Source organism: Microchirus variegatus, assembly GCF_963457635.1.
Source record: "Microchirus variegatus genome assembly, chromosome: 3".
In the NCBI taxonomy this organism is placed as follows: Eukaryota; Metazoa; Chordata; class Actinopteri; order Pleuronectiformes; family Soleidae; genus Microchirus; species Microchirus variegatus.
In genome coordinates, this window is record NC_139804.1 from 31267798 (window position 1) to 31282121 (window position 14324).

The window sequence follows — 14324 nt, forward strand, 5'->3', positions numbered from 1 at the left end:
AGCAACCACGGGTTGCCAGTTACGTCAGAAAACGAAACCTAAAAGACCTCGGTATTTTGAATTTGAATGTAGTAACCGTTTTTGGCCCCATTCTTACATATGGCACCTTTAAATTAGCTCATTTTAAGTTTAAGAATTAGTGACATCTAGTGGTGAGTCCTCCTTTCACTTCTCCCTGTTATTCTCTTTTTTTTCTTATGCTAGAAAGTATCTCTTCTTCAATTGTGTTATATGCTTCCCCTTAAAAATACCCAATCTGCTTGTGTTTTTTTCCCCCACCTGGGCTGCCGTAGAAATATTGTGGTTAAAGATGGGGGCTAATGAAAACTAATTTGTTTTATTAGTATATAGCGGAGTACAGACCACCATCAAAAGAAATGTTGTTTTGTATTTAAGAATGACTGTCACTGAGTCTAAATCAGCACAACGACGCACATCGTTTTGTTGCTCTCAATAGTTTTCTTGTTGGTACTGTCGCTGCCATGGCAACTCACTCTTTAGCAACAAGTGCTCAGCAACACAGATTCATCCCTCTCTCTCTCCCTCTCTCTGTCTGTGTGTGTGTGTGTATACACACACAAAGAACTGTGCAGGACAACAAACAAACATGCCTCCAAAGAAGAATCCTAAAAAGACAAAAAAGACCACAAAGAAGATCCACGAAAGAAGTAACATTGCTATCGCTATTGCTTTTATCGGAGGATTCAGGTTTTCTGTCCTGCTCTTGTGACGCTAAATTGGCCGCTTTTGTCCTTTGTTTAGTTGCAGCAGGTGACAACGATTTGGAGGCAAAGTACAGACGCGGTGTTCTGGATATAGCCATCCTCCAGGATCACATTGGTGAGCAGCCCTTTTTAAATTGATCGTTTGTTCTTTAAATTTAGGCCAAACTGGGGGCAATTGTTCGATTGACTCTTCAACTCAAAATGATCAAATCGCAGAAACAAGCTTCTTCTTCATGTGCCATCTGCTGTCATGAGTCTGTCATGGATGCTCAGTCCAAGATATTTTTTTGCATCCTTGTTGCTTTTGTTTCGTTTTCCAAGTTTCTGCCCCGTACAGAAGGGTTGACCTGATGTAGCATTTGGCTATGTGTGATCTTATATTGATGCTTTCTTGATTTTAAAACTGCTACCACATTGTCAAAGGCAACTCTTTCCGATTGTTGATGTTCTCTTCACGTTATCCGTCAGTACACTCTTAGAAATAAGGATTCCAAAAGGGTCCTTCTACAAGGGCTGAGGTTCTACCTGGAACCATTTGCTTCTGAAAAGGGTTCTTGGTAACACTAATGGTTCCAGTAAGAACCATGTTGATCCAGAGAACCCTTTTAAAAACCCTTTCAAGGAAATTTCCTGAATAAAGGGTTTTAGTTCCAGGTGGAACCTTTATAAAAGCCCAAAAGGGTTCTCCTATAAGGACAAACCGAAGAACCATATATGGTTCTACTTAGCACTTTTATTTCTAAGAGTGTATCGAATGATAACATGTAAGTGGTAATTGTCGTCTGTGACAGGGATCATGCTCAGTATTGTTGTATTCAACAACAAACAAATTAAAAGAATAGTATAATAATTACACAATCAGATTAATACATATATATATAAAAATCGTGTTTTTAATCCTTGAATTGTGTTTCGAGTCTCTTGCAAAGTGAGAATATCAGTTCAGGCCTAATCTGAGTACTGCTTTGACATCAGTACACTCTTAGAAATAAAAGTGCTAAGTAGAACCATATAAGGTTCTTCGGCTTGTCCTCATAGGAGAACCCTTTTTGTCTCTAGGTAGAACCTTTTTACCACCTGGAGCCCTTTTGGGGGGTTCCACCAAGAACCCTTTTAAAACCCTTTATTCAGGAAAGGGGTTTTTAAGGGTTCTTTGGATCAAAATGGTTCTTACTGGAACCATTAGTGTTACCAAGAACCCTTGAAAACCGACCAAAGGGTTTTTCAGAAGCAAATGGTTCCAGGTAGAACCTCAGCCCTTGTAGTAGGACACCTTTGGAACCCTTATTTCTAAGAGTGCACTTGAACTGTAATTTGAGTAATTCTACCACTCGCTTGCACATTAATGCCTGCACGTGTGGTGGGATTATCACAGCTTTGCAGTGCGAGTCTGTGAGGATGGTCCGGTCTGACAGAATTGACCTGAGGAGGCGCTTGAGAGACATGGAGCAGAAGCTGGAGCACGAAAGACAAGACTACAGGGACGTCAACTCTGGTACAAGTCCAGACAAAACATGAATTAACAATTAGCCTGGCTTGTGATAACCTGAGGTAAAACATGTGTCTCTATGGGAGTGAGGACAAAGGGTTTGTTTGCTAAGGTTAAGGTTATTTTTAAGGATCAAAAGGTCTAATTAGCTGACTGCAGAATTAGCCTTACACACTTCATCAGCAATAAAGCCTATGTATGTTCTGTATAAATATATACTGACATAAATGTTGTTCTAGACTTGACTCGCCAGTATAAAACCACGCAGGCCGAGTTGACCAACAAGGTGAAGAGGCTCGAGACGGAGGTCAGCCAGCTAAACGAAGAACTCGGTACGATTTCTTAAATTCTTAAAAACATTGGAGTTCCAGGGGTCAGTGAGTTCCCAAATGAAAAGTGAAGGGATGTCTGTGCATGTGTCTGCCTATAGCCTTGTGTCAGGAAGTACAAAGGAGGGACAAAAGAGAGCGTGAGCAGACGGAACAGGAGAAGGACGCCACCATAGCTGACCTCCGACACAAGCTGGACAACGTGGAAATAGACTACGAGAAGATCCTGCAACTGATTCAGCTCAAAGTCAGTACAAAGTGATCCAAAGAAAGTTCTGAAGCGGCAGCCACTGATTTAGTAGGCGTGTAATCTTAAAACACCGTGTACTGTAAAAACCTACACAGAGAAGTGTGTGTGCTAAGCCAAAGAAGATGAACGTCATCACCTCAATTATTCCTGCTCCGTTTTCTGATTTGCGATAAAGTGAGATCATCCTCGTGTGAACCCAATCTCCTGTTCAGCACAAAATGATGGACATGGTGTATTACATCAGGGTAATGTCGGCCCAGTGTTAACATTTAGCACTTTAGATTCACAGAGCGATGAGTCCAACCTTGACTCTGCTATAACATCTGTCACACTCTGCACGACAAGTCACATGGGATGGGTTTTAGGTTTTTAAATTTTGGCTTAATTTCGGTTTAGTCCACAGGAATTACGATAGACCATCAGGCTTGACTAAGCTCTGTCTGTTTGATTGCATTTTGCTGAATGTAGCAGTCATTCAATTCGTTTTTTTGTTTGTATCTTTTTGTATAAAAACTATAATAAAAGTAACTGCAGGTTGTATTTTTTATGCCACCAGCAGCTACCAAAGTCAAACATTTTAAAGCCCACATTAAAAGAGTATAAACCTAAGATTTACTGAATCAGGTCAGAAAGTCGAGCCCAGAGTTCAATCCAATTATGGTGAAGCAGCATTCCAGATTAAAAACTTGCTGCACTGTACATTCTTTTATAATAGTAAAGCAAATTATTGTTTTATATTGTTGTGGAAATTTCTCTTTCTGCTGGTGAAGAATGAAATAGATAACTTCTGCCCGGCCGACAAGGTTTTATTTTCGTTGCAAGGAAAAGGTCGATCTTCACAGGACTGATCCTTGCTGTAGAAAGACACAGAGCAAAGTGAACCCTCCACATTTATGTCTGAGCAACTCCCACTTCGCATTCCTCCAATAGACAAAGTCTCTACATTCAGACGGCGCTTTCACGCCTCTTTGTCTGCTGTAGACATCGGGGAGCAGGCCCCCTGCTGGTGTGGCAGGAAGGTGCAGGCTAGACACGATATACAATACACTATACACAAAGGACCTGGTATTCTGTACTGGGTGTGTATCAGTGTTGGGCAAATGTAGCTCTGAGAAAGAGAAATTTAATTTTACCATTACAATATAGCACTCATATTTCAGTCTAACTTTCTGCTTTGCTTTTTCTCTTTCAGTACTACATTTAGTTTTTTATATTACAATTGGGTTTTGTTTTAATGTTTCCAACTTTTAACTGTTTTTTTTTTTTTTAATGCAAAGCACATTGATTTGGCCCCCGTGTATAAAACGTGCCCTGCCTTGCCTTGCCCAATATCATAATTATCATATAATAAAATCAGTTACCTTTCCTAAAGGTCTACTAGGTTTTCTTTACTGCAGAATAAGCATTTTATAGGCAAGGGCCTTTCTTTATGGGGAAAAGACAAACTGGCCACAGTGTAGGTTTTGCAACACACGTGTCATGTGAAGGCCACCGTAGTTGTTCCTTAATGCACGTATAGGAAAGGTACAGGTGAGTGGAGGAGTCATCTGTTATAATCTGGTGTCTCACCATTAGATATCACTTGTTCTTACACGCCTGACCTTTAATGTCGTGGCTGATTGATGATTAGTGACTTTCAGGAAACAGCAGAGGATCATCATGTTTTCCTCTTAAGCTCCTTTAGAGGACAAACTATTATACATATAAGAATAAAGTTAGCTTTCTCGCTGCTCCACTATTCACATAAAGAAGAAACATTTGTTTACAACCTGGGTCGTTTAGTTTTATAAACCATACATCGTACTCATTACCAGGACTTTAGAGAAACCAGAGAGCAATCAGAGAAGGTTTTTACGTGGTCCAAACTTCACAAGTAAGTATTTGAACGTCTGAACAAACAAGCACAGCACATTGTGGTGCTCCGATCTTTGAATTTCTGTTTGCACGGAAGGAGCCATAACTCACCAATCTGTCTGTTTACATCAGGATGTGAGAAGCTGTCTGGTAACAGCAGCAAAACAAAGAAGTCACTGTGTCGATGATCCAAAATAAAGTGGCGCGCACAAGTGCTCAGTTCCATAAGAGCCACACTAATGATGAGTGTTATGCCGGTTTATAGACGCATTACATTATGTCAAGCCAGGGAAATAACATTTGCCTTATAAAATAACAGAATTTCCATCAGGGCATAATAATTTGCAGTGCATTTTAGTGCACAGCCTTTTTACAGACAGGTGATTAAGCTGGGAGCCATTTTAAAGAACTCAGCCAATAATTAAAGCACTCAGATTGAAATATGTAATTATGTTTTTTTCTCTCTCTCTCTTTCATGATATGACACATAATGTATTTATGCCTCTTGTTGTTCAGCATTCTCCTGATATACACCAGAGCTAAAGGTGATTAAGTAGGCCGGAGATGAGATTAGATGACAAAGTGAAAGTTTTATCGCTTGCATGTCAATTTTACTAATGTTTTTTTCTTTTTTTCTTCTGCAGGATACTCCAGACAGCCTGACTTGCCAGCTGTCTGTGGCTCGACAGGCTCGGGAGGACAAGAGCCCAAGCCTTCGTGAAAATGACAAGGGGCTGCTCTCTGAACTGGACATCTAACACAAATGTTGTCTTTTCGGTGAGATGTAATGTTACATTTTGTAATCTATGAGTTAGTTCTATTAAATATGACTAAAGCTCCTATTTTTCCATTAATTTTCTACCACTTTTATCCCACCCACACGAGGGTCACAGGGTAGGTAGGTTTGGGGGCAGAGTGGATTCAATCTAAACAGATTACTAGTCTATCGCAGGGTCAGCATGTCTGTATGGTTTGATGAATGCTCTTATAATGTAATATTTGTATAGGTGATAAGTTATATATGCATTCATTCATTTAGCAGGTAGTTCACCACGTATTGTCTGTAATGTCGTCTAATGTCCACTAGATGTGGCAAGTGACTGTTTATGGTGGGGGAGATTGTGGCCTGTGAGACATGTTAGGATTGCTACAGTGTATACTTGGTATTGTATATGAGTAACTGTGTGTGTGTGTGTGTGTGTGTGTGTGTGTGTGTGTGTGTGTGTGTGTGTGTGTGTGTGTGTGTGTGTGTGTGTGTGTGTGTGTGTGTGTGTGTGTGTGTGTGTGTGTGTGTGTGTGTGTTTTAATCAGCTTTTTATATGAGGATCAGAAACACACATTGTTGGAAATGAGTGAGCAGTATTTTTCTGATTATGGTTTGATTATAGAGAAGAAAGGGCTGAACCGGTCTCATTAACAAGACTGTATTAGCGCCAGTATGACAACACAAACAACCATGACAAAACAGTATGTATAAGAGAGTAAAACCTATCTATAAAGCAGGGGTCACCAACGCTCACTTCCCTTCACCTCACCTGCATGTATCCATATGATCACTCAGTAAAATATCATTGATATTGTTTATAAAAGCTGATAATCCTTAGGAGTAAGCACTGGAATTAATGTGTATGTCGTTGAATGCATAATATTAATAATTTAAATGGTTAAAAAAAAAAAAAGATGCATAAAATGTGGTAACCCTCCATATTATTCTTTACCCTTCAGGTAGGTCTCAGTCTCAAAAATCTGTGTCTGTCTGTGACACATGGTGTGCATCCTTGATTTTTCGAATTTTTTGGAGTAATTTTAATTTTCACTGATTTATCACGCTACACCAGGCAGGCAGCGGCTCATCAGCGGCAGCTGCGCTGTCTGAAGCGGGGAGGTGGGAGCGAAGAGGCTGTCCTCACGGTGGTGGGTGAGACATTTTCACACGGTTCAACGCAGAACATGGTGTTATACTGAAACGACGGTGTCCGTTCTCCAATACGCGAGCACATATTTGTTTTACATTAGCATGCTACTACTTTGCGGCTAACTTGGCGAACCTGTTTCAGGACCGTATCTATGTTCCCCGGGTCCTATGTTCCCCAGGTCCTATGTTCCCCGCTTTGTATGTGGACCGGGGAACATAGGACCCTTTCTCTAACCCTAATCCTAACCCTACCTTTTTTCAAAAAAAGGGTCCTATGTTCCCCTGTCACATACAAAGTGGACCTTTTTTGGGAAAAAAACGGGGAACATATGACCCGGGGAACATAGGTACGACCCCCTGTTTCCAAAGGTAAGCTAGCGAGGCTACGATTAGCATTAGCGTAGGGCTAACATAATACAAACACTGCGCAACCTCATTAGGAACAACGCAAATGTTGTAATCATTTTCGATTAGCATTAGCGTGGCTAGATGCTGCGTAGCTGACAGCCACAAAACAGCTATTTGTGTCACAAAACAGCATTTGCGCTGCGCTTAGTGAGGTTGCACAGTGTTTGTATAATGTTAGCCTTTACGTTCCTTAACATGCTTTACCATAACTGAACTATCTTCTTCAGCTCCCACTATAGGAATACATACTTCCTACGGGCACTGCACTAGTATGAAGAATGGAATGTATAATGTGAGGCCGTATACCTCAACAACAAGAAAGAAACAGGTAAACGAATAGTTCATGATGCAGGAAATATGCTTCAGTTGCACATTATGGGAAGCCAGAAAACATCCAAGGCTGTCATTTGTGTTTTTTTTCCACGTACCAGTGCAATTTCTTGAGAGGTAATTAATCATTTCCCTGCTATGAAGATAATTCTGCACTCTTATAGCCTAACTAACACAGCAGCTAAAGATGCTTTAATCGGAAAACCAACGTTTTCTCCTCAAAACCACCAGGACTTGATGTCTTCAGAGGGTGCTGTGTGTTTCTGTTCACTCAAGGTTTAATGTGGTCGTGTGCAGCTCACGTAGCTGTTAGTAAGGGAGCATAGAATTATTATTGACCCCAGTAGAAGCCTGTGGTGGAAAACATATATGCAGTAATTATAAAAGTGCAAACTGAAATTGCAATTAAAAAATACCATATGCTAAGTAAAGTGAAGTAAAGACATTATAAGCCAGATAGTATTTGCATATCAAAAAAAAAAAAAGACTTGCTCTGCAGGGAACATGCCCTTTTACCCCCCTTTTATGTATAAACCACAAATGACAGGCTCTGCTGTCTGGTTCATCCATGCAAGTCATAATAAGACATAATTACATTGTTAATACTGATACATGAATGTGCTTGCAGCAGTTGGCATGGCATACATATTTTAGTCTAGTGCTTTTGAACTGAAGGGGTCACATTCAGATTTCATGAAACAATAATCAGGCAAAAAAAGAGAGAAGAAGACAAGCTCATCCTGATCATATGTAAATCTAAATAATTAAGAGTAATTAACTATCTTATTTAAAGGCGCCATATCTAAGAATGTGGGCAAAAATGGTTACGACACACAAAAATTCGAAATACCGACGTCTTTTAGGTTTTGTTTTCTCCGCCACTGTAGCTCAGACGTAACTGGCAACCCGTGGTTGCTCGGCAGCTGAGACTCTGCTGACTGCAATGATTGGTAGACGGCGGTAGGTGGCGCCACATGCCAAAACATGATTTCAAAACATAAACATGATTTGAAGTCTGCAAAATATATTTTTTTAATGCAAATATTTTGGCTGCACTGTTGTTGTTGGTGAGTTCAGTTTGTTATATGAACATAATTCCTGAGTCTCTGTGACATATTAGGAGGATTTTATGGCCATTTGCTTTAGATTTATTACATAAAACACCTTTAATATAAAAAAATAATTTAATTAAATTATATTACTATGGCTGTTTTATAATTTTTGCTGCACAAAAAGCAGGTAGAAAAATATGAGACATTGCTCACACTGCACATGAATAACAACACTGAAGAACATTCATTATTTTGAACTGTAATCCAAGGTCAGCAGCACGAGACGTAGAAGTATTATCTGACAAATTGTTCAACAGCTATGGACGCAGTCGTAGATGTCACCTTGTGCGGTGACAGTTTAAAAGTAAAAAGAAAAAAAAAACTTCAAAGCTTCAATTTTCTAAAGAATACTTGATGGTGAACACTGGCCACTCTCTGGAATCTGATTTGTCGGTTTTCTGCGTGCGTCTGTTCTGTTGAGAACACGCTGGCCTCTCGCTGGATGAATTAGAAAGGTCCACCCGCTGCGTCTCAAGTGTCGTGATTACAAACGTGTACGCCGCGCGCTTGAGCCGCGCGTTTGCTTTAACCTTTACACAAAGTGCAGATCAATGCTGCACCTTTTCAGCCATCAGTCAAAGGAGTAATGAATGGTGAGGGGGGAAACAGACCAAAGTAAATTAAGCTTCATTTTATTTCTCTGAAAGACAATCAATGTAAAGATGTTTTGTTGGACAACAACTGTCAGTAAACAAACAAAAAAAAGGCTGTATAACAGCCCTGACAGCATCTCATCATTCTGTCACTTCATACCCTTTTTCTTTGAACACACACAACAAAACAAAAGTCTTTTGCAATGAACTGCCAACAAATCAATAAGAAAGAAAAAAAAAAGGCGCCACGCTCTGTGTTAGGTAGTCTGGGATTTTCAAATAGTATCCTTAGTCACTGATATGGTTTGGACTGTTTACATGCTATATTCTAACCATGGGAAAGACACTAAAAAAAAGGCAAAGAGATGATTTGGCAGTGGGTCTGGAAATGAGTAGGTTAAACACTGTAATCAGAAAACGAAGACAAATTCTCAACAGCTCGGGGTTTCATGTTTTGGTTTTTTCCTGCGACAGGGGGGCACAGAACTTGCGAAGCTCAGAAACCAACGCGCCGACATGGAATGAGGCGACAGACAACATCGACCACTTCACACGACGTGTGTGGGTCCTGGCTGAATGACGAGTCAACTACAAGGGTGTCGGTCTTGCTATGGTGTTACTCACTGAGTGAGTTTGAAGAAGGTTTTTTTTTTTTTCCCACACACACACACACAAACACCTCTGCAGGCACTCAACGCTCATCACGGGCTCCATAAATCGCACACAGCATCGAGGCAGCGGCGGGTACGGACTTTTGTGGCCCTGGAGCAGCAGAGGGCAGAAGGAAAAGCACGAGCATGATGAAATGAACTTGACACAGCTGTGGCTCACAGTTGGTGGCGAGAGTTTATATGTGTGTGTGTGTGTGTGTGTGTCACTCTTGCAAGAGCGATGTGCTATGTGTGCGTGCTGCGGATAGAAACGTGGCCACTAAAGGCCACATTATACTTCTCCGACTGCGTAATGCGTTATCCGTCTGCGTCACCACGTAGACCACTCGAGCCTTTATACTTCTGCGTCTTGGTGACGGATAGGCGCTGCAATTTCCCGCGCCGATCAGTAGGGGTCGCTGCGCAAGGTTGTTGTGCTTTTGGCTACAGTGAGCAATGGCGTCCGAGGGAGAAAAACTGTTGTTGTTGTTGAAACAGTGGCTGTTTGTCACTTTTCTGTGTCCCGGGACGCAGTTTTAAGATAATTTGGCCTAGTGGTTAGGGCCTTGCGCTTGCAACAGCAAGGTAGCCGGTTCATCCCCGACCAGTCCGCGGCTGAAGTGCCCCTGAGCAAGGCACCTAACCCCCTCACTGCTCCCCGAGCGCCGCTGAATGCAGGCAGCTCACTGCTCTGGGTTAGTTTGTACTTCACCTCACTGTGTGCTGTGTGTGTGTTCACTAATTCACGGTTGCAGTAATTGGAATTTCCCCACTGCGGGACTATTAAGGGAATCTTAATCTTAATCTTAATTTGAGGCGAGAAATTGTCCATTTAGAGTCTAAACATGTGCTGTGTGTGTGTTAAGATAAGACGTATTTATAGTTCGGCAGCGACGAAGTCGGCGGGGATCAGCTCCGCCCTCCGTGGACGCTCGCTGCTCACTGTGAGCCGGCACAGAGCGGCTTCGCTCGGCCTGTCCTGAGGACCAATCGCAGCTCTTGCCGTCTCCGTTGTCCCTTGACGGAGTGACGGACACTTAAAAAATATTCCGCGCACCCGGAGACGACGCAGAGGCTCTTCGACAGGTTCTGCGTAGGCTACGCAGAGGACTCTGCGTAGCCTACGCAGAGCACTTTACGCAGGAGTATAAATTGGGCTTAATGCTGCGGCGTAAAGATTGCGAGACAGGCACTGGTGAGAGGAGAGAGAGTCGCGTTGTGTTTGTGGTTCACTCATTATCCTGAGGAGAGAGGAATATCCACTGAAATCGCAGTGATGTATGCACTATGGGTGAGAGGATGCTGATATACAGCACACGAGTGAGTTGTTTAACTCATTAGGGCCGCGTTAGACGTTGTGCCCACACACATTCTCAGCTGTACAAATCAGTTACGGGACGATAGATAAGTGTATTCATCGGCTTCGCTTTGGGTTCACCCCAACAATCAACCACGTCTACTCAGCCGGAAAACCTACACGTCCTCATAAGACTTCTCCACAGGCACACTTATCTGAATATTCCACCCTCCCGGTTAAATAATACACCGTCAAAAAAAACACAAAGTGCACTCAGACGCCGTTATAGCGCGACAAATCTGTCCAGCTCGAAAAAAAACATCAGAGTAAAGAAGAGACGAATCTATAGAGCCAAGCAGAACGGTGGCTACATTATCAAATTTATTTAGAATGGAATAAAAAAATGTCAACATATAAGAAAATAAAAGGATATAAAACAGAGCAGCCAAGCCCGAGCATCTCTCTGTGGTCTCTCCCAGCAAAGGTTGGCCAAGCGTTTCCATGGGGATTTGTTTTAATTCTTTCTTCGACCGCTCGTCGCGGCTTTCAAGGTGACTGCCAAGTCTCGTTCCCACTACACTTGATTTAGCACCTCTGTAAATGTTTTTGTCCTTAAGAAGTCAGCGTCAGCTAATCGCAAGAGTTTCTTAGTGACATTCAGGAGATGGATTAGGGAACTGTGTTAGAAAAACCAGTAATGACATGTGCGGTGTCTGTTTTATAGAAAGAAATATAGAAAGTTTACATGGACTGTTTTTTTTTATCCCCACGCTGTGAGTGTGTCTAGATGGCAAAATGTTGCCAAGTAAACACATCACATACTGCACGTCGTTCTGTATCTTTGTTAATGTAATTAAAAACAGCACTTTGGATGATGACCGGGGAACACACTCTGAGTCACACTTTAAAAAGCACTTCTTCGGTGAGGGTGACAGTAACTCATTACTAGAGGATTAGATGATGTGATTGGCTCTTCAGCAGACGATAATTTGATTCCTTTGCTCGTCCATTTTTTTTTTTTTTTTTTATCTTTGCATCTTTATCCTGTGGTGTATGGAAAAACGTGTTAAACTGCTGTGTTTCGTGGGGGTTCAGACACAAAGCAGGCCACAGTCAAAAACAGCCATTTGAAAGTGCTGAAACACTTTTCAGCAACCGCAACATGACCTCCTCAAATAGAAATGTGACTTTTTTTGTGATCCAAGTCGCACAGAATATTGAGAATATTACAGCATGGGTGCGTTGGTCGTTGATCTGCCACAGAATCACATGATCACAGCTTCGTAAACTGCTCCGGACTGCTGTTTGTGTGAAATAATGAAGCTGTGAGTATGTTTGAAAGAATGGTTTAAAATGAATATGAATTAAATAGTACAACCTTAAAGATCCCATATTATACCCTATTTATCCAAAACAGCCCTGTTCAGGACGCTCGGTTTAGTAGTATCTCTTTAGGAAACTAATACTACTGGGGTTCCCCGGGTCCTATGTTCCCTGCTTTGTATGTGACCGGGGAACATAGGACCCTTTCTCTAACCCTAATCCTAAATCCTTTTATAAAAAAAAGGGTCCTATGTTCCCCTGTCACATACAAAGTGGACCTTTTTTGGGAAAAACGGGGAACATAGGACCCGGGGAACATAGGTACGACCCCCTACTGGGAGCTAACAGCAGTTAGCATTTGGAAAAGTGATCATTTACAGCTCTCTAGCAGGCACATTGCCGTCATATATAACATGTATCCACTGGACAGATAAATCCTCTGAGGCTGGAAGTTTGTGTAGAACTCTGTGCTGCACTGTGGAGCCAAGAATAGAGCTTTTCACGGACCTCTTGGACTTGCCGTTGCTCTCGCTAGCACTCTCGCGAGACAACAATTCCAGGAATTTTGCGCATTGTGACGTCCCAATGAGTGTGGAAGTCAACATCGCGTGTTTTATCTCCTTTCCTTAGACTGAGGAGGACCACAAACACATGAGCGAGTCATCTTTTTTCACACTTTGCCGCCTGATAGGACCTCCAGAGTCCCAAATATAAGTATTAAAATGTTTAAAAAGTTGATTTTGCATAATATGGGACCTTTAAATACATTATGTGACTGTCTGTTGGTCAAAGGTTTGTTACGTCTACGTGCTTTTTACATGGACATTAACACATTTAACCGTGGTCAGTGGAGTGGGTACCTTCTCCAGGTTACTCTCTGCATATACAGTATAGCATATGCAGTTTCAAACCATAACAACATTTGTGATGAAGATAGAAAGTGAACTTTGGGAGACGCTGCAGCTGAACCTTCAACCGTTGGCATCGGTGGACAATTTCTGCACAAACTGCACTCACTGTGTCATTACAACTTCAGTTCATTAGATTTGACTCATTCAATTCTTGTAAATACAAAATGAAACCGATACATAATTGATTTAATTGAAGAGTGTATTAAAATCACCAAATTTATAAATACATTCAATGTTTGGTTTGATTTTTTTTTTTTTTTTTGCAAATGTCAGACAGTGTGTGGGCTGATGTGAACTGGAAAACTCCTGGAAACAGTGTGTAAAATGTCACATTCAATAAAGGTTTAACGGCCTTGACATTTAAAACAAGTTGAGTCAACTGCTGATATGAATTTTGCTATTTTTTTCCTTTACCAGATTTGATGTTTTTGGTTGGTTGTGATGTACGCTGGGCTTCACTTATAACACACACACACACACACACACACGGGCTTGTCCTCACCCTTGAAAAATGTGAGATGGAGGAAATGGCGTCTTATCTCCGATGCAGAAGACTGTTCACGAGAAATCATAAAGAGGACAGGTGGCGAGACAATAAATGTGCAGCGGTGTCAAAGATGTAGGACAGATGGGAGGAGAAGGTGATCTTGGGACAGAGAGAGGGGAGGAAATAAAACTGTGTGAATGTGTGGACAGCCTTCATCGAAAAACATGTTTTCAGCTACCCAGCCACCACAGAGCAGTTAGTCATTCAATGAGCCCTTGCCAACACCCGTGGACACATGCATCGTTGTCTTTCAGAGATACCAACAGATAAAACATTTTTTTTTTTAATAGAATATCACTACTATCAAAGAAGTTCATGGGTCTTTGTGTGTTTTTTTTTTTTTTTTTTTTTCAGTTCCTGCAGCGCTTCCTCCAGCCATAAGGTAAACCTTATTGTTTTGGGCCATTTCAAAATGAAACCACGCGAAGGACGACCTTGCATCAGTCTGTTTATCTCTGCAGCTCGCTCTTCTGAGGCAATATATGTTCGCACGGCAAATTATCTGATATAAAAGGACGGCGTTTTTTTTTTTTTTTTTTCTTTCCAAGAACAACAGAATAATAATATTCAGTACTGATAATCCAACAGAGG

General features: G+C 41.4%; 1 protein-coding gene across 1 annotated transcript; it reads left to right on the forward strand.

The window, feature by feature from the left end:
• Window positions 1–607: 607 nt before the first annotated feature.
• On the forward strand, window positions 608–5405 carry drc12 (dynein regulatory complex subunit 12 homolog; the record flags this gene model as incomplete). The annotated part of the gene is made up of 6 exons (XM_083886966.1): window positions 608–668; window positions 772–840; window positions 2101–2220; window positions 2454–2546; window positions 2645–2775; window positions 5292–5405. The coding sequence occupies 6 exons, from the start codon at window positions 608–610 to the stop codon at window positions 5403–5405; spliced, it is 588 nt and encodes a 195-aa protein (XP_083743092.1).
• Between the last annotated feature and the right edge of the window lie 8919 nt (window positions 5406–14324).